General features: G+C 45.5%; 1 protein-coding gene across 1 annotated transcript in view; it reads left to right on the top strand.

Moving 5' to 3' along the window:
* Positions 1-26,785, top strand: part of CAMK1D (calcium/calmodulin dependent protein kinase ID) — a gene marked incomplete at its 3' end in the record, with an annotated part of 226,104 nt that extends 199,319 nt beyond the window's left edge. The window contains exons 7-11 of the mRNA XM_082488605.1: positions 8,547-8,659; positions 10,401-10,479; positions 21,541-21,628; positions 22,667-22,805; positions 26,664-26,785. Of these exons, the coding sequence (XP_082344731.1) occupies positions 8,547-8,659; positions 10,401-10,479; positions 21,541-21,628; positions 22,667-22,805; positions 26,664-26,785 (541 nt within the window). The remainder of the gene's footprint in view (positions 1-8,546; positions 8,660-10,400; positions 10,480-21,540; positions 21,629-22,666; positions 22,806-26,663) is intronic.
* Between the last annotated feature and the right edge of the window lie 826 nt (positions 26,786-27,611).

Consider the following 27,611-nt stretch of genomic DNA (forward strand, 5'->3'; position numbering starts at 1 on the left):
AAGAAATAATGAAATATATACAAAACCGTATCAAGCCTCCGAGGTGACAATCACGACATTGGCTGGCACTGGGGCAGTCCCAGGCTGGACTCAGTGACGGACGGGAACTGAATTCCAGATCTACATTCAGGATCGGGATCAAAGGCAGATGAACTGAGTCCTCCTGAGACTTCGGCCATTGAAGGAAGAGGGCTGACCCTTTGATCCCTCAGCTTTTATACTGAGCATGAGGCAGATGGGATGGAATACTCTGTTGGTCAGTTTTGGGTCACCTGTCCTGTCCGCTCCTCCCTGCAGGTGGGACCCCACTATGCTTTTCCGCTTCCGACCCTCCAACGGGGCACATAACAAAGTTGGTTGGCCATGGGGGTTATAGCAATGAGTATAAGCAGGAGCCTCTCTGCACACCATGCCTGGGCATCAGCTATCAACATCAGTCTGATCACTCTGAGAGATCGAACACTGTCTGCGCACTGTGCTGTTAATTTCAGAAGAGAGGCCCAGCTAAGAAGCGAAGTTACTGAACAAAATTGGTTCTGTTTTACCTCAAACCAGGACAATCAGCTTTATGAATGGCTTTCCAATCTACGTCAATATTTGAAAACTTGTTGAGTACAAAACTTTGCAGGGGGGGTGGATTTATTTTGGAGCAGCCATCAATAGCAGAATGCAAAAAACTTTCACATAACAAAGCAAAAATCGACAGTGCCGATTCTGACTTTGTGGCAAAGCCCAGCAGGACATGCTACAGCATGAGGAAGACAGCAGACATGCCAAAATACTTCAGAGGCTGCTTCACACATCATTCCTTAATGGTCTTTTAGATGAGGATGGTGTGTGCTGACTCAAACTTGTCATCTCCCACAAGCAAACCTGAGCATGCAAGGCCTAGGGGCTGGGATTTTTTGACGTTTTTGGTCTTTGCCAGCCGTGGCAGGACAATCAGGTACAGTCTTTTCTGTTGCTTTCATGGTACTTTGCTGAATTCCAGCTTCAGAGGTCAGGAAGAAGGAGGATGTAGGTACACTGCCTGACTTCAAGGCTTGACCACTGCCCAGGTTCAGTTTATTGTTGAATATTCAACATGAAAATATGTGTCCATCTGGCAGCCCACAAGAGGGACGAACTATTGCATCCTGGTTGCCTGGAGATAAACTTGGCTCTGCTTTTCTCCAAGTTTTCAGTCTCATTCAACCATGGCTCATGCACCAAAGGTCTTGTTAGCTGGCAGACTTGTTATTTCACTTGTTGCTTTTGCGCGTCCTTTTGAGGAATATGGATGAGGCAGTGCTAAGCAATGTGTCCTCCACCACTCAGTTAATGAGCACATCTTCGATAGGTAGAAGGTTTCAATCTCATCCATAAACCTCCCCCTCCTTCCTCAGCGAGACAGCTCTTTCTGCGAGGTTTAGCTCTGTCCTTTCCTGCTCTGTTTTCCAAATCAGCATGTGCTGGGCTTGTCAAGAAAGGCGTACACACTCCTCAAATCTAAATTCCCCATTTTCTGGATGGGGAATTCCCACCCTGAAGGCTTAAATAAGTTTAGTAAGAATGAGTCCCTAGGAATTCATGTTTGCAGGACAACGAAACCTTTTCAGGGTTTCTGTGCTTCAGGTAATAAGGACCTGATTTGTATTCTGTACAGTCAAAATGAATGTCAATAATGCGTTGCCGTAGAAGGAGCGTGGTAATGCGTTTGCCAGACTGCTGCTGCTTGGGTGGGATTGGGTCTGAGATCAAACCACCTCCTTGAATATTTTTGCATGTGAGCTACATCCTTCAGCTCCTGTTACCATCAGCAGCACTCCAGGGCTTCACTTTTGTTACCCTAACATAGGTGCTTAGTGCTGTTTCAGTCACCTACAGTGTCCCGTCTAGTCTCAAGCTGTGGCTGCAGGACAGTCCAGCCTCCCCCCCGCCCAGCATACCTGCCAGCCAGGGACAAGGGTCCTGTGCAGCTTCTCCAGTGGCACTGGGCTCTACATTTGGGCACCTCCACCCAGCCTGCGTCGATGCAAGCAGTCATTTCACCAGAATGTGGTGTTCCATTGCCTAAACATACGCGTTTAGTGCCATGCTGGGGGGTCCAGGACAGCCACATGGATTTGGCAAGTTTAGCGCACTGCGGAGACCTTCCTTCTGGAGTGGCAGATGGAGGCCAAGTGGGAGACCATGGACTGTGCTGAATAGCACCAGATGCTGACACTGAGGATACTGGATCACTCCCTGCTCTGTACTTGGCCTCCGCCTTCACGGTATGGTTTCATCTGCTTTATGGTACATTTGCATCAATCTCCAGTCTCCATTGACTCCATCTCTGTTGACTGCAATGGGAGCCTAAAAACCCAGCCCACATCTTGCGTGACCTAATCTTGAACTGGATCTCATCCTCACTTCCAGGAATAGCCAGAAACTGCAGACATGGCCTCGTAAGATGGATGTCAGGGATATGGTAAAGACAGAGAGGAAGAGGGGTCCTTCCCTAAGCTGGAAGGAAGTAGCCCTGCTGGGTTGTCTGATACCACCAGTGATGGGCACAGGTTTAACATCTAGGTGTGCTGCCTCAGCAGTGCCATACCACTCGAGGTGGCAGATCCAGCGTGTTCACAGTGCGGCATGGCGCTGAGATGCCACAAGCACCAGCAGCATAGCCACCCTGGTGCAATGCCTGTAGTTCATCCTGCCCTGAGCAGGATCCAATGTATCACCACATCTGTCCAGATGTGCCATTTCCAGCTCCGCAGTCAGCACAGCTGGAGCTACTTGCACATGCCCAAACCAGTCGGAGACATATTTATTCATAGGGCAATCCAAGCACATCATCCTACGTCACCTCCCCACCTCTCCCACGAATCCTCGCAGCCACTCTGAACAGGCTGTTGTCATTTAAGAAGATGGAAACTCAGGGGAATCCAACACAGAAGCCAGGCATAAATTAAAGATGCTTTGAGCTATTATGGCTGTAAGTGGTTTGAGTGCCTCCAGACACAAGCTCAGTCGCACATGAGAGCCTTCAGTTTATGACACTGGAAGAACAAACTGTTTCTGTGGCACCGACGCTCTAGACTAATATTTGTTTCTGTGATATGCAAGGTGAAGGATGTCTTAGGAAAGAATACCTTTGTTTCAGTGCCGGTCTCTAATGTTTCTCGTTAATGACAGCCAGATTGCAGCGGCTGCACCAGCGGAGTTTTTATCAAAACCTGTTTTGCATGAGAAGTCATTATTCACACGAACTAATTTTAGCAGCCTGAAATTTCCTGTTATTCCAGTTGCAACATTTCTCAATTTGAAACAGCCTCACTGTTGAGCTCAGCTTTCTGCTTATCACAAGGTAGTTTTGATATGTGTTCAGCTTAAAAACATAAAGCGTAAGAAGAGCAAGAGACGACTGGATTGCCAGCAGCTGGATTTTGGACCTGTCTAGGTCACATGAGGGGTTACAAAAGCTTGGGGAGCTAAAATACTGATCGCGTGCATACCTGATATAGAGGACATTAACTTAATTTATGCAAAAAATAGAAAAACACATTCCAAAGCTGGAAAAGCACCCAGGGCCGCAGAATGCTCTGCCTCAGCCCCTGGTTATTCATACTCAACACCTTCTGTCTCTTCTGCGCTTGGCTGAACACATTTTGCCCTGAGTTTTCTTCTGATTCTGTTCATTGGTAGGACAAGAGAATTACTGGTTTGTTACCATTATTTATAAACAAAGATTATCCGGAGGTAAATCTTGGATCATACTCTTTCCTGCACTTCTTTGCTGTTGAGTTGCTTTTCATTTTCAAGTAGATGTACATGAAATGATCAAAGATGTTTGTAGGGAAGGATTAACCGGGGACAATACAAAGTATATTATTCCCAAAGACATTTCCACCACTGTCCTGGAGTCATACCTTGGGAAGAGCTGGTCAGGCATCTCACCTGCTGAGCATCGCACATACGCCTAAGCAAGAAAATGGGGAATAATTTTTGTGTTTAGTATTAGAAGAATTAGTGGAGGTAAAATGTACGTGGGCATGTTGCATTGCTCAGAATAACACAGTTAAACACTGGGAAAACAATCCCAAATGATTGCTCCTCATTGCTTGCTTCGTAATTTATTTTTTAGTCCCCATGCTAATACGTCCGTGTCCACAGTTTCATGAGGGCACCAGTGTTAGCCACTGTGAGGGTCTGTTCCCAAAACAAGATGACATACATGTGTTTATTCCTATAAATAGTATTTGGATTACTTCCCACACCATACATCTCAGGTCTTTGAGCACTTACTGAATTCTTTGCTCTAATCTCACTATAAAATTGTTTGTAAAACTAACCCCAGTTCCTCTCATGTTGCAGCTTGTACACTGACCATGCGAATGGGTTATTTAGCCTTTAATATCACCCTCCATATGTAACGGGAGCTTGCATGGATTTTCTTTCTCTGTCTGGTGAGGAGAAGATGTTCCTGGCATTCCTCTCGTGCTCTCCTGGTGGCTTCTAGAAATGACTTCTGGCAATACCTTTCTTTTGTACATCCACCTGTGTTTTTCTTATCTGCATCCCACTCTTTTTAAGGCAAGACTGGGAATAGGAGGTTAGGGGAAAATCTGTGGCTGATGTGATAAGGTTGTTAAATAATTCTGAAAAGCTTTTATTTGGTGAAATTGCAAGAAAATGATGACAACTAATAGCTGCCTGACGCTCCCCCAGGACAACGCGGGATTTTTTCACATTGAAGACAGAGGAGTTATTTTTGTATTTCTGCATATCTAAAGAAAAGCAGCAGAACCTCTGATAGTGAGGTCATTTTTTTCACACAGAAATGTCCCAGCAGATGGAAATTAAGTCAGCGGGGTTTTGATTCTATAAGAATTAAATAAAAACTTATTATGGACTTTGGATGGTGGCCCAGTTGCTGGAAGTCCAGCAAGATTTCCTCCAGCCATAAATTGCACGTTGGGGTAATTTACTGGGGCTTTCCCATCCCTTATTGCAAAGCCAGTAATGTTAAAACATTAAAGCAAGTAATGTTAAAACTTCTGTGTCTTCCTAAACTCTGATTTTAAGGGAAAGAACAGCGAGATAGCCTATATTTCGGCTCCCACTGCCTTCCTGTGCCAGGATTCCCTGGTGTTCCCCCGCTATATGCCACCTCCTCTGACCTAAGGAGTTCGCTCCCTTCTCACATGCTTTCTGTTATAGGTCCTCCATGATTTGCCTCCTGGAGGAACGTCCTTGGGTCCCTTTTTGGAGGACGTTCATCCCCATCCCTGGCCGAGCCAGGACCAGCCCTCGTCCTGGACTCAGCCCGCTCTCACCAGGGGCATGGTTTGAAGCGACGTCCCTGCTCGTGACATGTAATAGCGACCAACACCTCTCAAGCTCTCACTAGCAAGGGAAAATTAGTGCCAAAAAAAGACTGTTTTCTGCCCCGTACACAGCTCCCAGCGGATCCGGTATCCTCCTGCGTGACTCTGGCTCTCCTCGTGCGTCAGCCCTCCCAGTGCCCACCCCCGTGATGGGCTGCGGTGACCTCCCAGACGCAGCGGCAGATACCCCAGACGTGTGTAGATACTCAAGCCATGCAGAGGAGCAGGGGAGGAGCTGGATGTTTGTAGGAAAGCGATTGAAAGGCTTTGGAGAGGCTGAGGCTCTTGCTGGGGTTCGTGTCTCTCTGCTCCCCCCCCTCGCAGGGTTATAGCCCTCCGGCTCTGTGCTGCTCAGCGGTTCCCTCCTACCTTTTGCTGCCACGAGCGTGCATAAATCACATCAGCCCTAACTTGCGCTCTTGTACCTTTGCCAAGGTAATTAGCACAGTGCACATTTTAAGAGAGTTATTTCTCTCTCCGGAGCAGCCTGCCAGCGCCTCGGCATGCGCAGAGCTGTCTGCTCCCCTTAAAATGCTTTATCGGAGCAGTTTGGTTTTGTTTAAGGAAAGTGCTGAGGAAGGCAAGAAATTAATGAAGGGCTGTCAGGCTAATTATATGGAGCCCAGTGAGTCCCCCAGGGAAGAGGGACAGAGTGATGGCTCCGAGTGCCATTGGAGGAACCGTTTTCCTCCCAGCCTGGGCATCTCTACCCCAGTGGTCATCCTAACAGCTGCAGTACTGGGGCTGTCAAACCCAGCCTTAGCCTCGCCAAACCCCTCAGTAAAGCACCCAAAATCTTGAGGGTTGCAACAAAAGAGGAGGAAGGTGAAAATCAGTTTGTGTGCATCCCCCTCCCAAGACTGTGGGACCTCAGCATTGATACTTATTACATTAAAGCAAGTTATATAAAAGTTTTTCATAGATACCTGTAGAACTGGATTCTGATTGAGGATCCATTTCTGCATTAGGTTGCCAGGTGTTTTTCCTTCATAATCCAGGCAGATAGTGTCTTTTTGGCATTTGCTTAAACTGCTTTTAGTTGCTTTTAATGGCCCTTCTCATACACCACTTCCACCACTGGCTTTCACATAGGAGTTGCTGCATCAAGCCCTGTACACAAGCACGTGGCCACTAAGTAGGTGTGCAGTCCTGCTCTGAATGTAGAGGCTTGTCTGGCACGAGGTTATCATCTGACTTGCTTTTGATAATGGCAGTCATCCAGTGGGACACAAAGGAGGACTGGCTCATCTGCTTGGCAAGATAGAGAGAGAGATTTCTGATTCAGTTGACCCTCAGTGGATTCATTATAACGTTGCAAATTTCAGTAGAATTCTTCCGGGTCCATATGGATCTGACGTAGAGCTCACTCGGCATTTAAATTATTTATCAAGCACACTGGCTTTTCAGAGCTAATAAAACATTGCTCCTTTCACTCTCAAGTGTTGAGTTGGTTCAAATAACCTCCAGGGCAGCCGGCTGGCTTTGGGTTATAAATAACTTGAGCGTTTAATTTCTGACAGTTCCCCCCACCCTTGCTCTGTTGTTGCTACAGTGTAGTGTTTCAGCCTGTTTATAACGGCTGTCTCTCTCCAATTAAGTGCTTTATTGAGGTTGATTGACTCAGGGTTTAAGAAAACTGTAAGAAAAAGTTCGTTTCAATATCGGCAAAGTGTGGGAAAGAATAATGTACTCCATAGACTAGAGATAAGAGACAAAAAATGGGACATCTCTATAGAGGGACGGTAGAGGCAGAAAGGCATGTTTAGCTGTGAGCAGGATGGGTTGCCAAAACCTTGGACCAGCCTCAGAGGTACATCTGACACTTTGCAACCTTGGTATAAGAACTTGAAGAAGGGGTATCTTTGCTGGCGTGTCTGCACAGAGGGGGTCAGGCTACTGCATGCAGCGTCGGCGGGACGTGAGGGATCTCTGACACGCGAGTTTTGTCGCTGCATGTGCTTAACACGGTGCCAGATGCGGTTTTCCCATGCCCGCAGGGCTGGAGGAGCCCTGCCTCAGTGGAGCGACTGTCCTGCTGTCTGCAGCCCTGGGAGGGTGCATCCGCAGTGTTTTAGCTCAAACTCGGCAAATAACGATCAGCGTCCTGCTTGTTCTGGGGCTAAGTTTTCTGAGAAGTCTGATTATAAATACTGAAAACCAGGAGAGGACTGGTGTTAGCCTTGGGCAGGGTAGGCAATTTGATGGGGGCAGCAAAATCACTTGTAGGAGTGAGAAAGGGAGAGGGTCTCCATGTGTCTCCACAACAGCAGCAGGTCCATGTGCAGCCTGTGCAGGCTCTGCTGCAGAGGTGGAGTGACTCCCAGACGTCCTCCTCATTGTGCTGAGGGACGCAGAGCCCAGCACAACCTGCAGATGTATCCTGCCCTCTGCCTGATAGCTCTGTGGGGCTCCTTGTCCTGCTTTGCACCAGCTCTTCCTCCTTGTTGTGCTGGAGAAGAGGTCCATGCAGGTGGCCGATGGCTCTCCAGATGTACAACAAGACTTTCTATACAGCTATGGTCTCTTGCACTATATAGAGACCACAAGTTGTGCTCAAAGCCCATCCTGATGCCATGCAGGTGGCTGGGTAAGCGTTGTCTCCTCTTGTGTGTCCTTGGTTCCCAGGGCTCTTCTGTGCCCACGTGTCTGCAGAGCCACTGCACTGCCTCTCCGCCATCTGTGAGAGAGTAAAGCCGGTGCAAGTGGCTTGTGTAAGGTGTTGGGTGAGAACAGCCCAGGACAACCGCAGCAGTGAAGCCAGTATGGAGAAGACTCTTGGATGGAGAATGGTTGTGCTGAGGGATGAGAGGGACTGGTGCTCTGTGGCTGTAGAGTGTAGCCCATGAAAGCTCCTCTTGCCACATCTATAGGAGACGATGTCAGGCTTCATGGCAGTGTAACTAAAAACCCAAAAGCATGCAGAGGGAGGCCAGGATATCTGCCTGAGTCAGTACAGGATCAACAGCACCATGTTTCTTTGCAGAATTCCTCTTTGTCCAGGATGGTACAAATCTCCAGAATTGGGTTTACGTGTCCCTGAACAAACTTCTGTCATAGTAGTACTTCCCTGCTTGAAAACTTATTGGGGCAAGTCTTAAACAAGAGTTTCTCCTTCTTTTCCCTCCCTCTTTCTCACCTTTTTGGCTGACACTGATCTGAGGGTCATGTGTCTCTTTTCTTGTTTTCTATTAGGCTCTGTGGGTATCCCCCTTTCTATGATGAAAACGACTCCAAACTCTTTGAGCAGATCCTTAAAGCGGAGTATGAGTTTGACTCTCCATATTGGGATGACATCTCCGAGTCTGGTAAGAAGCTACTGGTCATTTAATTGCAACAACCATGCATGCATGCCTGCCTGTTGCAGATGTCCTTCACTGGGCATGAGAATGCACCCCCCATCATGCGTGGAGCTCCTTTTAATGGAAAACCATTGGGAATGTGCATTTACTTTAGCTCAAATAGTGACAGGAGGTTATTTCCACAGGAGAGCAAATTAAGTACCAATTTATCCAGTCACACACAAAGTGCTAAAACATAGCTGGGACAGAATATGAAGATAGCAGAATGCTGTCCCAGGAAGGCAAATCAGTTTAACTTCATCATATCCAAATATAATGGAGATGGTTTATGTGTCACTAATAATAAGAAGGCAAACTAGTTCAGTTGTTACTAAAACTATACTGCAGATCCGAAGTGAGTCTGCAGTGTGTACAAACCCAAGAAAGTAACGGCTTCCAAATGAGGTGGGTAAGCAGATTCAGAAACTGGGAGAACGGTCCGCATGGTTGGATCCAGATAGCTGCTCACCCAGTTCCCCACCCAGTGCAGAAGCCATGAAATCCACAGCTCTAGTCAGTCCGGCAGAGAAGCAGATATACTACCCTGTTACAGCAGGCGAATGTGCCTAAGGGCTTCTGGCTCCAGCACACCTCATGACCTGCCGGCGTCGGTGTCTATAGGTGAGGGCAGGGACACGTTCAGCATTGCAGCCTGCGTGTGCCACTGAGGTGCTGTGTGGTCTCCAGGAGGTCACGCAAGCTCAGTGTCCTTGCTCTGTCCAACCCGGGGGAACGCCTGCTGTTTCATGCAGGAGAAGAAATTAATTTGAGGAACATTTTATCAGACAGAAATGCAGCTTTCTGGTTCATTAGTACTCCTGATTAAGCCAGGGGAGATTTTACAGTTGATTATATATCCTGTTATCTCCACATAGAACAACATTTCACACTGCTTACATCTGCAGTCCAGATATCATTGTGATGGATTGCTTAAAAATATATGTGATGAGAAGTTTTTTTAAGCCCATAAGGGTTTTCTGAGAAAATATGAAGTTCTGCTGGCAGACCCCTTTGCATTTTGGGGGGAAAGTACATCACCTAAATCAGCACAAAGATTTTCCTGCCATATTTGGCTTTGCTGTAGCTCCTTCAGCTACTTTCTCCTGAAACTACTGGATGCATGCCATGCCGCAATCTCCCTTCCCTCCATTATAGTGTCGATTAAAAACACACTACTTCATGCCCAAGGGAGTCCATTTTCCTTGGTAACTTGTTTTTAAATTCACAACACGTCCTCACAGCTGTCCATGTGTGTGATTGCTTGGAGTAAGAAGCAATGAGAAGCTCCTCTTACTGTGACATCTGACCTCCTCCTTGCCTTTCCCACCCAGTTTACCGGCATCTCCAACAGATGTGGCCGCATTCAGACCACTGTGATGATCAGAGGCCCGTGACTGAGCAGGGAGCTGAGAGCTGGCAGGCTTGAACTCTGCAGACTCTGAGTTATCCATCCCACTCCTAAATATACCCGCAGGAGTAGATGTATTCAGCTTTTACCTGCCATACTAAATAGCTTGGACGTAGTCCCAAGTCATTTTGGTGATATCTATAGTAATAAATGACAAATGACCCGGGGCCGTTTTCTGGTGCTGTGGCCAGATGGCCCTTGGTAGCCTGGTCAATGCTGTTGGCTGATGATCCTGCAGCAGAACTGGGCATCAACCCTATTGCTTTAAATTATTCCCTCTTTTTTTTTTTTTTTTTACAGCTAAAGACTTCATTCGGAATTTGATGGAGAAGGACCCTAATAAAAGATACACCTGTGAGCAAGCAGCACGGCACCCTTGGTAAGCAACAATCACTGCTCTGTGGAACCCTCAAGACAGAGAGCATCGTTTTACATTCATGGATGGAAATGTTTTTTCTGTCACATAGCATACTAACCTCTACGAAATAACTATGTGCTTTTATTCTTACAACCCCTGCCTTTGTGCTCCAGATTTTCCTGGAAAACCGTGATAGGCTTTAATCTCATGCACCAACCTGTTGAGTATCTGTATAAGGATTCAGTAAAATGCTGAATTATGTATGTTTGCTGTAGTGCAGCAGTAGGATGTGCCAAAATGATTGAACCCGAAATCATATTTTAGGGCAAAAGGTCAAATTCTGCAGGTGTGCAGAAAGCTGGATATCAACCTGCTCATGGGGTCCTTGCCAAAGTAATATCAGAGCGCTTAAGAGCATCCCATCAAATAGGAGATCCTCATCTGTGCTTCACAGATGATAGTCCACCTCCTGCTTGCAGTAAGGAGATGGTTTCATATGCCGTTTACCCTCTCTTGTTGAATGGAAGAGACAGGAAATCCTAGAGAGGGATAAGCTGAGTCTGAATTGCCTATAGCAATGCTATCTCTCTGCAGTGACTACAGAAAAGTACCTGCTCTGACTGTTTTTGTAATTTAGACCTCTGTTAAGTGGTTTAAATTAGATAATGCCTTTGCCCATGGATGACTTCACTAACGTTACCCAAGGATTATGTAGCTGGAACAAGAATGGCTTGTGGACTTTTAACCAACCCTGAGTGAGTGAGCATCACCCCACACTATCAGCTGCAGACAAAAATGGGCTTTGGATGTAAGTCTTTTAGGGCAAGGATCATTATATATGAAGTGAGGTATTATTTTGGTTGCTATAATAGCTGCAACAGAGAGGAGTCAATGGCATGGCATTTTCACCCCAGGTGTGCATTAGACTGTGTTTTTATGCTATCACAGTTACCACAAATGTCATTTCCTTTTGCAGTTTCTGGAGCGCGGGCTGGATAAGAGCATTAGGCTGTGCATTTGCAGGGGAACAGAAGGTGTTCCTTAGTGTCCATAGCCCCTCAGAAAAGCCACTGAGCCAGTGTCATAACTAGCTCAACAGCTTGATGGACCGCAAAAATCATCCTGGTGATGCAATTTGAATCCAGGAATCAGCCTCGGGTAGTGTAGTTCAGTATAAAACACATGGTAAGAAAAGCACAGGCACAGAAGTTGTCAGTGAGTTTTAAGGCAGCACTGGTTTCTGCTGGGAGTTGGAGACATTCATTCAGAGGATGGAGCCTGCATCCCTCTGAGACTGGGGAGCTCTATCAGCAGGGCTCTGATCACCTCTGCTTCTTCAGCAGACATGGGGTTTGGACACACTCCTTGACCTTTCTAGCTCTGAAGGGACAGAGCTTGGTATCCCGCTTAAAATCGTGTTAAATTTCAAAGCAGAGTAAAAGTTACAGCTGTAGCTCTAGAACAAATACTTCAGTCTGACTTCAAGGGGTTTATGCTCCTTTCTCCGACTCTCCCTGGTTTGTCTCATCTCACTGCTGCTCTCAGCCCTGGGACTAGATGGAAAGTAAATCCTTTCAAAGGCTTTTACCTTTCTGCCTTACTTGCTGATAAAGTTTTATCAATACAGAGGCTGATGTATTACCCCCATCATTAGTTAACAATTTGGCGCTCATGAAGGCGTTCAGTAAGTTATGATTACAAAAGTGGTAGAAATACAGTGAAATGGCGCTGATTTCTTCATAGTGGGAATGGCGTACCAATGTCTGACTGCAGATTGTCAGTCGCTGTGATTACAGATCAGGCTGAAGATAAGATTGAGGATCAGCCTTTACAATTGAAAAGTTTTAGGAAGTGTTTGGGATGCAGAAGGCAATGTAAATCATTGAGAAAAGCAGGTTCTTGCTTTTCGTCCTCCATGTCAATGACAATGAGACATATTTTACAGGTGTTTTTTAGCTGCACCAGTGGCTGGCATCAATACAGAGGTGAGGAGAAGTCAAGGCCTGGGCCTGCCCTTTTTCCGATGTCCCATCAATAACTGCATTGTCTGTGTGACAAAAAGGAAATCCGGGAAATGAAATCCAGCTTTCGTGAGATGAAAAACAAAATAATACATTTCTAAATGATACTAACCTGAGCCTCAGGAAATTAAACAAGTTGCAAAAGTCAATATTAGAAATACAGAATAAACAATGGGAATGCAACTCCCATCAGAGAATGAGGTGATCATTTGTATAACTCAGAGACAGATTTTCCAAAGCCTTACATCCAAGATACACAAAACGTAAGCGTCCAGCTCTTGGCCCCGCTACATCTGTGTTGGTTGCTGGAGTGCAACAAAGAAACGTGGCACTTGTAAGACACAGAGCTTCTGGGCCCTCCTAAAGGAACAAAATGATAAAAAGTGTTTTCATTCCTTTTTTCTTTTCTTTTTTTTTTTTCTTTTGCATGTCATGGCCATGCGCCAATGGAAACTCACAGACTGCTCCATAATTTTTTATATCTTCTACAGAATCCAATCTTCCATTTAAAAACAACCCCCCAATTTCTCCCCCATTTCTGTGGCAGGGGGTTGTCTTCTGCCAGGTTGACTTTGCAAGGCAGTGGTTCATTTGCAGGGCTACCTCCCAACCATGTAAAGCATGGCTCGGGGTCAGCCTTCAAGATGTCAGTCATGCAAATGGCACCACAGTAAGGAGGGTTAAAATATTCACCATGTTTCTATACCTCATCCCAAATCCACCTCCCCTTGACATAGAGACAATGTGTGCCAGCGGATTGAAAAGCACAAGGACAGTTGTGCAGTGAAAGCAAAGTGTGAAGGTTTCCAAAGATATAGCTTCAGATCTGCCTCTGTCCTTCCCAGTAAGCTCTTGAGCAAAACTCGATATCTCACTCCTCCTTGCTCTGAAAAGCCTCCTGTAACATAAATGTTGCAGTTATGGACCTCTCTGGAGAGTGGTGCAGAGATTTTTTGGAGGGTTTGAATCCTGTAGTGATAAATGCTCGTAAAATGCCTCTTTGGATAATCAAGGCTACTCACCCGGATATTATCTGTTATTTCAGAGTTAGTGCTAGGATCTCCTTTTGCCAAGCCATTGCTCAAGACGCATTTTCCACCCAGTCAGGAAATAATGAGGTTTTTACTGCTTCTTTTCTCGTTCTAGCCGTTATATCTGTTGCAATGGCATCCTCCCCTCCTCTTTGAGGGAAGAAAGACCTTTTCAGTGGAGGAGAAGGAGAGTTGTCTGCTTCCTCTCAATGGTCAGCTATGTCCTTCACTCAGCCTGGACATATTTAATTTTCCAACAAGTCCAGGCTTGAGTTATTCTCTCTCATGAAAGGCGGTAGATTGAGATTAGATATTAGGAAGAAATTCTTTACTCTGAGGGTGGTGGGGCACTGGCCCAGGTTGCCCAGAGAAGCTGTGGCTGCCCCATCCCTGGAGGTGTTCAAGGCCAGGCTGGATGGGGCTTTGAGCAACCTGGTCTGGTGGGAGGTGTCCCTGCCCATGGCAGGGGGGTTGGAACTTGATGATCTTTAAGGTCCCTTCCAACTCTAACCGTTCTATGATTCTATGGTTGCATTTGGTGTTGCAACAATCAGAGATAAGTGTGCAAGCGTTCAGCTATTGTAACTTTTATAATGGGGGCATCCTGTACCACCTTTTCATATAAGCACGTATTTTTCAGCATACATCCATTAGCAGCCTCACCTTCCATAGTGTCTACATAGCGTTGTCTTCTCTGTGTGTGATCAAAAGTAATGAGGTACGTGAGATTACTGGCTTCGTGAAAAATGGTCAGAGCAGACTTCAAGTGGTCCCATAAATGATATGCTCTTGCAGAGTCCTTACTCTTCAAGTAGGCCTTAATGGCATCCCATAAAAGGTATTTTTTTTTGTCTGCAGGATTGGTTCTGTAGAGCAACGTAAGTGGAGAAGCATCTTTGTACCCTCCAATTTGCACGAAGTTAAATCCTGACTCCACTCAGGTTAATGGGATTTTTGCCACTGACTTCAGTGAGAGTCAGGGTTTGGCTCCTTGTCTCTACAGGTGAACACGGAACGTCTGCCCATTCAGAAATGGGAAGAAAAGTCCAGGGAATTTATTGGCAACTTTGGGTCAACAATTGGGTCACTGGTGCTGTGCAAATGGTAGAGTCTTAGTATATACGAGGAGGTAGCTCCATGTAATGACATTTTCTAGCTTTCCCTTTTTCTTCTTCCTGTGAAATTTTTTCCTGCGGTGTCAGATCATTGGGATCAGCCACAAGTAAGGAAGAAATCTATCAAATCATGAATACTTACACATACACTATAATCTGGTTCTGATAAAAATAGTTAACTGTGCACGAGATGGCTACCTGGCCATGAGATTTTCTTGTTTCGATATATAATATTTGTGAAGAACAAACCGATTCCAAAATAAACCTCTTTTTTTAATTACCATGATTTTATTAAAATCTTCCAAATAAGGCTTGGAAGAACTGGGTCTTGCAAGATATTACATTTGTGCCTTTAAGGTTAATAATCTCTTAGAATTTCGGGAAACTGCTCAAGAATAACCAGCTATTCACATGACTAAATGTTTGTACAGGATCAGACCCTAAAAAAAGTAAATACTTCTTCCCAATGGCCCACTTTTCTGTGCTGTATCTGCTCCCCACATGCCTGCATTTACGTGATGTTTTGCTATTTATAATCAAATGGCCTTGGCAGGGGGACGGTATGTTAAACTCGGAGTTGGCAGAAAAGGAGGCTAATAATTGCGGTGAAGTATGGTAGCTGAAACAGTACAATATGTAAGACTTGTTGGTATAATGATTACACCCCAGCCTGTACAATCTGTCCATTTATACAGATTTCTCCAGTTTAATATACAAGTGACTTATGCTTTCCATTGGAAAAGTTATTTATTTTATAGCGTATCTTTCACCAAGGTTTGCACTGTTTATGGTGTGTTGCCAAGGTGCAATGTTCTGCCTAGTTGTTCCACTGTGACTTTTCGAAAAGGACGTGGAAAATGAAGGTAACAAAAGAGTGGGGTAATTTTGCTGCAGCTTCATACATTTTAATGTTTCCCTAGCTCGTATTAATGACAGCAATTAAGTTTATTAAATATATTGCCATGTCAGAACCCACATCCTGTTTCGGGCAGTCGCTCAGGCTGCAGTGATTGAGGGCGAGCAGCAGAAACATGAGGACCTGTTTTTCCCAGCTACAGCATCACACTGCACTCCCCATCAGATCAAGATGGGTCCTGCAGCCCCAAATTCAGCCTCCAGTCTCAGGTCAGAGGGAAGAAAACACTCCTCAGAGGGCGAAGAGAAGGTCCAACAGTTAGCAAGCTAGTATAGGAATTGGAAGCCGTGCCGGGAATTTATTTGCTCTGTCACACGTTTCCCAAGTGACCTTAAATGGGATTTAGAGCTGTGTGCTGAAGCCAGTTATGGCATCGAAGGCAACTTGGGATGTCTAAATTTAATGTATGTGCCGCCTCCCTGTATAGACTGTATGGGGGAGAAGGAGGTTGTGGCACCTAAACTAGACACCTGTGTCCACAGGTACAAGTGTGGCCCTCACCCTTCCCCACAGCTCGTGCAGAGGGAGAGCAGATGCTTGGGACGTGCTGACGTCCATCCCCGCCTACGCCGAATAATCGCAAAGCTTTGGCAAGGGTTGAGCCCCTGCAAATTGTGACCATGACCCTGAGTGTTTATTATGTGCCAGAGAGCACAAGCCAGATAATAATTTCCACCCAGGGAAAGGACATGGTTTACAAAGAGCTCAGTTCTCAGACAACGTTGTTTGAAGTGTGAAAAGGGCTCCCTGAAGGGAACTGCTGATGTTTACAACTTTAAATCAAACTCTTATCGAGTTTGTCCTTTCACTCTATTTATTTTGGAGCATCACTGATACAGTATGTGTGTGTGTCTATGTTTATATGCATGAATGTGTGTGTGTGTGTATACGTGTGTGTGTGTGTGTATGTATAGAAGAGTTACAATCCTTCAGCATTATCCATTACAGCTAACTCCACGTTTCCTGTCATCATACTCAAGAGTATTTCCAAGCCCTCTTTGGCCAGCACAGCGTTTGAGTTGGCTGCCTTCAGTATGAAGGTTCAGAAAATAATGGTAGATTAAAGACTCTGCCTGCCATCGTGGGCAGGGAGGATGCGAGAGACATATGCTTGCAGCATGCTAACAAAGAACCGTCCAAAAGGAAATTTACTGGTTTTGTCTTTGTTGGAGGTTTCTCTCAAAGCTTAGAAGTGCTATGGCCAGATAAACTGCTGTGGTAGCTTTGAACCCAGATAGAGAGCTAAAATAAATTAGATACTATGAAATAATATTTTATCAATAGATTTAGATTCCTCTTATGTGCAGGGCCAGATTTGTTATGGTTATCCATGAGAAATATCCTTAGCTTGAGTGGAAGTATTTGTGATGTAGAGCCGTCAGATTGTGGCCCTTGGTATCCAAATCTGTGTGTTAAGACACTTATATATTTACAATTCAATGTAAGAGCAGCTTCAAGGCGAAGTTCCCCAAACCATTGTCAGTATGTAGCTGCTTTCGGGTGCTGCAAAACTGGGACCCCAAGAGAAAAGCCAGGTTCCAGTTAGGCTTATCAGTCCTTGCTTGGTTCTGGGTGATGCTTAGCACAACAGGCCATGCATTATTCTGATCTGTTTAATTTTCTTTTTGTATATGTGCGTGGTTGGTAGAAGTAATATCTTTTACTGGGCCAACTGGTATAATTGGTAAACACAAGCTTCAGTGCTGAGACAGTTAACATCAAAGTTAACTGCAAAGCCAAGAACTGTTGCTCATGGCTTGACTAGATATGCATCGGTTTGATCATCATGGTTTGATCATGTTAGGAAGCATTTTTTCACTGAAAGGGTTATTAAACATTGGAATAGGCTGCCCAGAGAGGTGGTGGATTCACCATCCCTGGAGGTGTTTAAGAAAAGGGTAGATGAGGTGCTTAGGGACATGGTTTAGAAGTGGTGGTGTTCTTATCAGGGTCGGTTAATGGTTGGACTTGATGATCTTAAAGGTCCCTTCCAACCTCAGCAATTCTATGATTCTATGATTCTATGATTCTATGATTCTATCTCTGAAACAAACGATGGCTGTTCCTCAGGGAAAACGGAGCTGATTCCTGTAGGAGAAGGGTATGTTGTGCAGGGGAGGGAAGAAGAAAGAAAGATACTAAGGTATTTTTTGTCCTAAAAGGAAAAGTGAGATGGTTTATATAGCCTGTAAACTTGGAGAGTCACAGAAAAGTGGAAGGGTGATTATAACATACTCTAAAATCAGTATCTCTATGAAGTTTCATGCACTACCTTCTCAGCATGGGAACTAAAGTTCATGATTAAATACCTTCAGTATAGATGTGATACCCATCTCAGGGTGGGTTGGTGTGCCCAAAAGCTTATCTCATTTTTCAAACTCTAACAGTTGATCATATAAAGGATACGACTTCTGCCTGCTCACCTCCACCTCTCTTGCCTGTGTCCTTAAACCGCGACATCTCCAGCAAAATGCCAGCAGCAAATGGATTTCAACGTTTCTTTTGTTTTCCTAGAAGTAAAACTATACTATAAACACTACAATGCCGTGAGTACTGTATAAAAGTCTGCAGATCCTCCAGGGCAAAATACAGTATAAAAGCAGAGTCCTCACTTTACAGCTTCGCACCGTTAACAGGATAGCTCTTCAGAGGCATCTTGGAGGACGATCCCACACCCGGCTTTGGCAGCCAGGGCTGCGTTTTGGGCCACCGTTCAGCATACCAGCACGTGTTTGAACGGATCCTGCTGCGCTAAATTATCCCCTGTTATTTTGCTCTGATTAAAAACTAGCATCTGCAAGGTGCTAATGCTGCTGAAGAGACCTTAGATGTAGGATGGTCCCCATCACTGAAGCGTTTGAGGGCTTCACAGGGTCCATCCCCATGTAAATTAAACAACTACTATTCTCCCTATTTGGGAAACACCCAAACACTGAAACTGTTTTTCCAGAATTGCCAGAACTGCATAACGAACATAAATTTAGCCGTGGTAGAACACAGTTTGTGAACTATTGGAACCAGCAGTTTCTTATTGAAACCACCAGCAATTCAGGAAATGATCCCTAAAGTAAAAAAAAAAAAAAAAAATATATATATATATAGCCTGTATTTGAGCTACATGCCTGATTAGAAGTTTCATATAGCAAAAATGCATTTGCAAGTCCTTGTGGAGGCTGGCAGGAAAGAACTTCTGGAAGAGCTGGCAAGGGTATCATACCCCAAGAACTTGGTCTGCCCATGTTTCCAAAATAAAATTTGACAAGAGGGAAACATGATCTGTGCTTATACAGCTTGTTAACAAACTTGTTCATAAAGCAAAATGCTTCATCAGCTTTGGAGGAAAAATGTTCTTTGCAAATGTAGGTAAATTTTCTCTTTGCAGCTTGGTCTTTTTGATCAGTTACTGAACAGCTACTTTGACTTGGAACTGTGCACATTAAGTGTTCAGCTTAGTTTTCTTCTGCGGATTTGTAGATGATGGTCAGTGCTCCCAGCTGGCTCATGCTGAGGACACCTGCCTTCACCAAGGAGGTGTCCTTGGGCAGAGCAGAGTACTCATGACATATTGGAGTGACTGTAGGGCCTGAGTGTGTGCAAATCTGCACATACCTGTGCACCTAAGCTAACAATCTGTGCAGGGCAGGCAATAAACTAGCCTTCTCAGGCTGCTGGGTCATCTCTTCATAGAAGTGACTTGGAGGCAGTCAGGGACACTCTGGGTGATGCCATTTAGGTGTGGCTGTGATAAAAGCTGTAGGAACTACTTCACATGATGATTTCATGCCAGAGAAATACAGAAAATGCACTGTATGGTGGGTGCAAGACCAGGTGGGTGCAAGCCCCGTGTCCATCTGGGAGCATATACTGCACGGGATCCATCAAGGTCTGTTCTGGGCCTGCCAGTATTCCCTGTGAGGGACAGAGGATGGAACAGTGAACATGATGCTTAACCTAGATGCTGCCTCACCAAGCTTTTAGCCACCTGGCCTCAACGGAAAATCCAGACCAACTTGCCTCCCTGTCAGTGGGAGAGGTGATCAGAAGGAGTACTCTTCAGGGGAAGATCTGAAGATCTTCCAGTTCTCAGTCAAACATCTCCCCTTCTTCATCAATGGCACAGGGACCCAAGAGAGGACATTAGGCACCATTTGGGAGCCATGCTTTGCTCATGGTACCAGTTCTCTCTACTTGAGTTAGAGGTTATGTGGCAGTGGCAGTCAGCCAAGTGCCCTTCCCAGTTCGAGGTGGGCTATCCTGAGTGGGAACCCTGCTCCTTCCTGCCCACAATCCTTCTGGGTCCAATACTCCTGAATAACTCAATATAGATTAGCTCAGTCCCAACAGAATGGGATTGGTGGCTCTCCACTCGGGAGATGGGGGTTTAGTCTCTCACCTTACTCCCGAGAGTAAGTAGTTCATCTAATTTCTTTCACATCTTGGGTGAGTGATGCCAGCAGGAAGGAGGGGAGCGATTTTGAGGAGGCTGGTCCCAGAGAGTACTTCTTATATGTGCCATTGACATGAAGGTAGAGAAAGCTGCATGTCCTTTGAAGAACAGGGTTACAGTTTGGAACAACCTGGGCAAAATGAAAGGAATGTCTCCAATTCATGGGACACGTAAATGGAAACAGCAGGCTGGGGTATGTAAGCATTTTCATCTTTTAAGAAACACAAAGCAATGCTGCCATTCTGCTGCCTTAGTTGGAAAACAGTGAACATTTTGGGTACCTCCCTCTAAGGAAGATGTGGCCTCGTTGGAGAAAGTCCAGAGAAACTCAGTAGATCAGAGGATTAGAAAATATGAGTTATGATGAAACAGTGAAAGAATCAGTTTGTTTAGTCTAGAGAAGAGAAGACGGAGAGAAGACATGATAACAGTCTTCAAATATGTGAAAGGATGCTTCAAAGACAAAGGGAATAAACTATTTTCCATGTCTTCTGGGAGATAGTGGGGCACTGGAATAGGTTGCCTGAGGAATCTCCATCTTTTGAACATCTTTAGGGACTGGTTAGCCAAGTATCTGTCAAAATTATTCTGACAGATCTGGGGTGGGGGAAAGGACTAGATGACCGCTGAGCCCCCCAGACCTTCTGATTAGAAGCCTCCCTAGACTGGGAGGCTCTGGGCCTGATGGATTCTTAATTTCTTATAACTTTTTATCGCCAATAGACATTGGGTTTCTACACTGTGGCTAAAAAATTGGTTTCTGTAAACACCACATACAATAGGAGGCAATCTTTGCTTCCTGGCTTCACCTACATTAGACAGCACTAATTACCCCAGCACATGGCCCAACATCAGTTCACTACGGTGCCTATTCTTGCAACAGATCGCATGCCTTGAGGAGTCAAAAGAAACAATAAAATTCTCTTGAAATGTTTGTGTTTACTGGAGATTCGAATGTGTCTTCATCTGTTCAAGAAACTGCGCAAGATCAGTTAAGTTTTTAGGTTGAGTGTTGTTCAGCTTAAGCTATTTGTGCAGCCTGTGCTGCTTTAGTGAGCGTCCATGTATCTACTTTACTGTAAATCTACATTAATCATGATGAATGGCTACGTACGTTTGAGGGTGGCAGGAAAATCTCCAGTGCAAACAGAAATCAGACAGGTTGGAGTGGCTCTGGAAGCTGCTGCGTGGTTGAGGCTAAAAGTAGTCTCAGCCTGTTGATGTTAAATCTTTAGATGTAAAGAAAAAAAAAAGGTAGAATGTTTTCATCTAGGGCTGTAATGGTGATAGAAAGCAGCCGTACACCAACAAAATAAGGTCATACCTCTTTGTAGCTGCCAGACCTACAAGCCTTATCTACGCTTGCTTTTATTGACCCACATTTTCCACCACTGCTGCCAGCAGAGACAGCGGTGGGAATTTTGAGCCCTCGTGTGAATGAATTCATGATCACTGCAGGAGCAACCACACCTTGGACCAGCCAGGAGAAGCGTAAAGAGTATTCAGGGAGAGCAAAAGATCTATCAAAACTTGTCTTGTCTGTCTGTTTCAGGATCGCTGGTGACACAGCGCTCAGCAAAAACATCCATGAGTCAGTCAGCGCTCAGATCCGGAAGAATTTTGCAAAAAGCAAATGGAGAGTAAGTGACCCGTCCTCAGGGATGATGCTTACACGCATAACTTTGCTAATGCGTCGGCCACTCAGCCACCCTTTCAGTGTGTTGGTGTTTTTGTGGCTCAAAATCTGGGTCAAAATAGTTGGTCTAAACTATTCAGGCCCTGCAGAGCCTTTTAAGGAGGATGCTACTAATCAAGTATATATATAGTAACGAGTGTGAGAGATGGGGCTGGGGCTGCTCATAGCTAAAGCACCCATGGTTATATGTGGAGTTGGGGTCAGCATTGCGGGAGGGATATGAAGCAATGCGGACACCCCGTGTGTTAGTGCAGGGAAGGATGGGGCAAATATGACTTTCCTTGTAGGCTGCCGCATCCCAACTGAGTGCTAGAAAGCACGATGGGGAGCAGGACCAGGGCAGAAATATGTATGGTTTGATATTGCTGTTTCTAGCATAGAAACTAGAAATTGGGAAAAGTCTGAAAGATGATGGACTCATCACGAGGATGATCCAAGGGCTGAAGCATCTCTCCTATGAGGAGAGGCTGAAAGAGTTGGGGCTGTTCAGACTGGAGAAGAGAGGGTTCCGGGGAGATCTTATTGCGGCCTTCCAGTACCTAAAGGGGGCCTACAGGAGAGCTGGGGAAGGACTTTTTACGAGGGCATGTAGCGATAGGACGAGAGGGAATGGCTTTAAATTGGAAGAGGGCAGGCTCAGATTAAACATTAGGAAGAAGTTTTTCACTGTGAGGGTGGTGAGGCACTGGCACAGGTTGCCCAGAGAGGTTGTTGAGGCCCCATCCCTGGAGGTGTTCAAGGCCAGGCTGGATGTGGCCTTGGGCAACCTGGTCTGGTGGGAGGTGTCCCTGCCCATGGCAGGGGGGTTGGAATGACATGATCTTCAAGGTCCCTTCCAACCTAAACCATTCTATGATTCTATGATTCATTCACTTCTGACAGCTCTGAGCAGCCAGGAGAGCAGCAGAAATAACCCTTCCACTTCCGATTTTTTAATTCTTTCTTTCTTTCTTGTGGTTTGTTTTTTTTTTTTTTTCTCCAGCAAGCGTTTAATGCCACAGCGGTCGTGCGGCACATGAGACGGTTACACCTCGGCAGCAGCCTGGACAGCGCGAGCGCCAGCGTGTCGAGCACCCTCAGCCTCGCCACGCCGCTTCCCGACACAGCCACGCGGAAAGATTGTGAGTAGCCGACTGCCCGGCAAAGCTCCCGCCGCAGCAGCCGAGCAAATTCACGCGATCGCCGTTTTCTCCTTGACCCCCCCCCAGGCTGCAGTCCTCGCTGCCAGTAGGTTTGGCTTTGTGCAAACAGGTGTTTAAAATAAGGACTCAAAAGGGACCGAGGCCTTCATTTTTAGCTGGCCCCCCCCGAAAAAATTATTCAATTGGAAAAGTGCATGCACTAAAAAAAAAAAGAGTTTTCAGCTCGGTGCATTTTTGAGAGAAAACACTTTCTTGTGGAGAAAAAGGGCTTTCGCTTGGGAAAAAGACCCAGACCCCCACAGCAAAAAGTTTTGCATTTGGTTGACAGCTGAAAAAGTTTACTCTAACTGTTTATGTTTGAGTTTCCAGTATTATGATAAGACATTTTTCTGTAAAAATTGGCTTACTTTCCATTTCCCTTTTCCATGGGGGAGACTGATCCTGCCAGTCTGACCCAGCTTCCCTCTCCCTGGGCCAAATTAAGCTCCTGTACAAAGAGGCTCATTTGTCTGAGCAGGACTCAGGCTCTGTACACCACAGCAGGACTTGGTCCACTGACTTGTTTGTTATTTGCTGTAATTGAGATTTGCAAGCTATCCAATGGAGTCAGATGCTTGGAATATATATTTTTTCGAAATGCCAGGGATGGAGACGTGGCAGCCAAGGGATCATTTGGAAGACAGAAATGCTTCCTTTGCGGTGAAGCCTATTTAATCTCTGGCTTCTGAGCATTTCTTTTATTCCCTTCTGTCCATCTGTAGAGATTTTTATATCACGAAAACAGAGGGATGTGGACTTTACAGTTAGAGGAGTTTATTTTAAGGTGTGGCACCAAAAAGGAACGCTAATAGTTTATGACATTGCAAGTCAGCGCTTACTTCACTGGGGACTGCAGCGGTTGTTTCTAGACTGTACCCTGCACTGTTCTGGAACCGAAAGCACCTACTATTCAGGATGGATTTTGGATGGCGCTGCTATCTGCCTCTGCCAGGGCTGCCTGCCAGCCTCTGCTCCTTGACGAGGACATGCCACCAGCCGCAGTCCCCGCAGCTCTGGGGGGAAGCTGTGGTTTCTCTTGCTGTCACGGGGACGGTTTCTCCCAAGCTGGGGTGGGATCTGCCCTCTGGGCGCTGCGTGCGATGTTTTTCCCAACCTGTGAGCCAGTGCAGAGTCCCTTCCCTCTGCATCCCGGGCCTAATAAGGAATTCATGCCTGGTACCCAGTTTGCAATGTCCAGTGCCAAATCCTACAGCTGCTGCTGAAAAAGCATCGCTGTGCTCCTGGCGTGCATCTGACACCTGCAAAGGAGTGATGCAGAGCTGACCGGCAGCAAAGCGCTTCCAACCACGCGCTGGCAATGCAGCGAGGTAGGAAACTCCTTACAGGGAAGAAATGTGCCTTTGTTTTGGCTCCTGTTGCAGTATGACTAAGCTGGACCCCAGTTAGGTCTAGGGCATCTGATGGCATGCTTTGCTGTTAAACTGGTGGGTGATTAATCTCCATCCATCCATTTGATTCATCTCAAATGGTGTTAATTAATAGCATTGAGTAGTCTGAATAGTGATGGAAAAACATCTGTGAACAAGAAGGATGGGAAGAGGACAAAGTTTGTTTAACCGCTACAGAATCCAGCAGGTCCCTGTACAGAATCCGACCATATTTTGAAGTGATGGAGAAGTCCGACAGGGTACGAAGGGTAGAACCAGATGAGTTAAGATAGGTGAAGTTTTTTTCATGTCAGAAATATGTGGCAGAAAACTATCAAAAGATTCCCAAACATCCTAGGTTAAGTACAGCTTACCAGACAATACAGAAGAGCTTCCCTTCCTCAAAGAAATTAATTAAAGAGTTAGAAGACGCTGGAGCCCCAGAGAACTGGTGAGGAGAGCCAGGAGCAAATACAAGGAGTGATATTAAGAGGGAGCTGACATATCAAATGCAGTCTACCAGATAGCTCATGCTGGGAAAAGGGAAAATTCTAAGGCCTCTCTCCCGCCTCTTTCTTTCTCAGCAGTTTTCTCTGGGGACAGATTTCTTGCACCAGAAAGATCCCATGCACCAAGTTACATGAAACAGCTGTGCCACCATTGCAAAATATAATACTGCCTAATGCTATTAATAGACATTTAATGAGCTCTCCAAATAGTTTCAAAGGCAGCAATTTCAAACCATTGAAGACAATTAAATACAGCCTTCGCCTGAGAGTAGGTTATGGCAGGCTGCATCCTAATTCTGTTCCCTGTATTAGGGCAGAGCGGAGATGATGCGTTAGGCTGGATTATGCTACCCGTCAGGAAAGTCTAAGTGAGTTAGTTGGGATTTCTCAAGTGTATTGGCCTGATTCTCAGTCCATGCCTCGTTTATTCTGTTTAGACATGATTGAACTGCCTAGATTAATTACAGCACCTACATCTCTGTATTTTTAAGGTAATAGATTAATTGCAGCGCAAAGCCAAGATGTCAAATGTTGATACTGCTGCGAAAGGGGATGTGGCCGAGTGTAGGTACAGCATAGTCATCCCTGAGGTTGAAACGCCACCTTGAAGAACAGAAAAGTAGGTAAAAGCCATAACAAGCATCAAAAAGATCCTGAGTAGTCAAGGGGGCATATCAAACTCCAGTCTGAGAATATATTAATGTAGGATTCATCCATCCTTTATTCACCAGGCTGGAGAAATGAACTGTATTTCTAATCACTCTGAGCCTGCATCTTGTCAGAGCAAGGTGACCATGCCAGGTCCCCGTTCGGCAGCTTTTCCTGTACCGGAGCTCCCTTTGCACATCAGTGCCCGCAAGGCTGCCAAACTGCATGGAGAGCTGCATGTGCCAGCAAAGTCTAAGGATCTCCCCTGTGGGGTCTCAACAGCTGCTGGGAGAGGGGTAGTTCATCTGCGGAAAGCTCTGGCAAGGATATATTTTATATCTCTTCATTAACGTTTTCCACAGAAACTGCTGATGTTGTGCTGGAATAGCAAAATCTTGATTTGTCATTCAAAACCCAGCCTACTTTGGGTTTTCAGGGGTTATGCTTTGGAGAGTTTTGTTTTTTAAAGCTGTGATGGAAGGTTCACTGCAAGTGGACACTTTCTATAAACATTTTAATTTAGCTAAAATCCCTTTTTTTCATAAAAAAATATCTATCAGAAGTCTTTGATTAGTTCAAAAGGAACTGCCTGGGTAAATTCTTGAGTCCAGATACTCAGCCTATGTCAACCTGCGTCTCTTAGCTGGAAGTCCCGAAGACATAACAGCAAAACCCAGAGCGACATAAGCTGTCGCTAGAATGATGTCCAAGTCACACAAATTTACGTTCCCTCTAGGTTCACTGGAACTCAGCAACGAATTTGACCCACTATACTTTTTTATCAACATCTTTGCAGAATGCCTGGGAACATTTTTTTAGTCCAGGTGCACAATCTGTTCATTTAGCTAGATGGCCAAGATGAGAAGTTTAATCGTCTTTAACATGCCCACGAGGAAAATTATACTGAGCAAGTACAATGCTGTAGGGATTTTTGAATCCCACAACTCTTTATCTTCAGCCCTAGAAACATGGAATCAGTCTGGTTGAACACGTACCAAAACTGGACATTCATTCATTGTGACATGTGTATGCAACTGCCAGTGGTGGCAGTAGGCAAATGGCCGTAGGCCAGGAGGGCAGAAGATGCCCCGTGAAGGTACCCAGCCAACCCACCACTGCGGGAAGAGCAGGAGCGCTGTCTCCAGCTGCGGTCCCCTACTCTCTGTAGCGTGCTACAAAAGAAACGCAGCTTTGCCCACATCCCCGCCCCCCAAAAATAACATTTCTAACTGTGTTTCTGGCTTTCCTTTTAGGTATGTCTCCATCCACTCTCTGTAGTTTTGTTTCATCTGCTTCTTCAGGCGTTTCTGCAGTAGGAGGGGACCGGAGACCCAGACCCACCACAGTGACCACAGTGCACACAGGGAGCAAGTGAGAGCCGGGGCGGCGATGAGCGGGCAGGCGGCTGGGCTGGCAGGGTTCCCCTGCGCCATCCCACCCTGCGGTGCACGCTCCGCGAAGGACTAGAAGAAAGAAGATTTTTTATGGCCATATTTTATACTGCGATTCTGAAATGTTTCATTTATCACAAACTGCAATGACTCCAGGGGGAACGGATCTAACAGTCTCTGGTGCTGTACATATATATACATATATATAAGTATATATATATATATGTGAGTCTAGCAATGTTCTAACTAATGAACACTCATTCTTTTCCCCAGTGATTTACTCTTTTCTCAGTGTAGGTAACAGTATATGTTGTATTTTTTTTCCATTAACTACAAACATCTCAACTGGATTATTTAAATAGAGATACTTTTCTGAGCATTATTTTTTTTTTCTTTTAGAAAGTACTTCCAGTAACGTCCCTCCATCCAGTTTGCTGGGGGATAGGCTATTTCTGTAGGTAGGAATTGACGTTAACTTTGCAACACAGGAGGATTTCAATGGCATGCCATTTCTCGCTCCTCAAATCCGACTGCAAGTCTGCCGGGCTTTAGCAGAGCTCTTACTGCTCAGATTAAGAAACTACTGCTTTCCCTCCCCTCCTGCTCCTCGAAAGCCATGGCAAGAGTTAAATTGCCACCAGCTCATCCTTGGCCTCATTCCTGTAGCGCTGGGGATCTGCAGCACCCTTGTTTCAGAGGAGAGGCAGATGTACAGTGCCGGTCAGGAGCCGACCAGAGCTGAGCAAACGAAATGGCTGTGCACGGTCTCATCCTGCAGCTCCTACCTCCTCCGAGCTGCTGTGCGTTACG

The sequence above is a fragment of the Vanellus vanellus genome (genome assembly GCF_965231255.1).
Source record: "Vanellus vanellus genome assembly, chromosome: 1".
NCBI classification, from domain to species: domain Eukaryota; kingdom Metazoa; phylum Chordata; class Aves; order Charadriiformes; family Charadriidae; genus Vanellus; species Vanellus vanellus.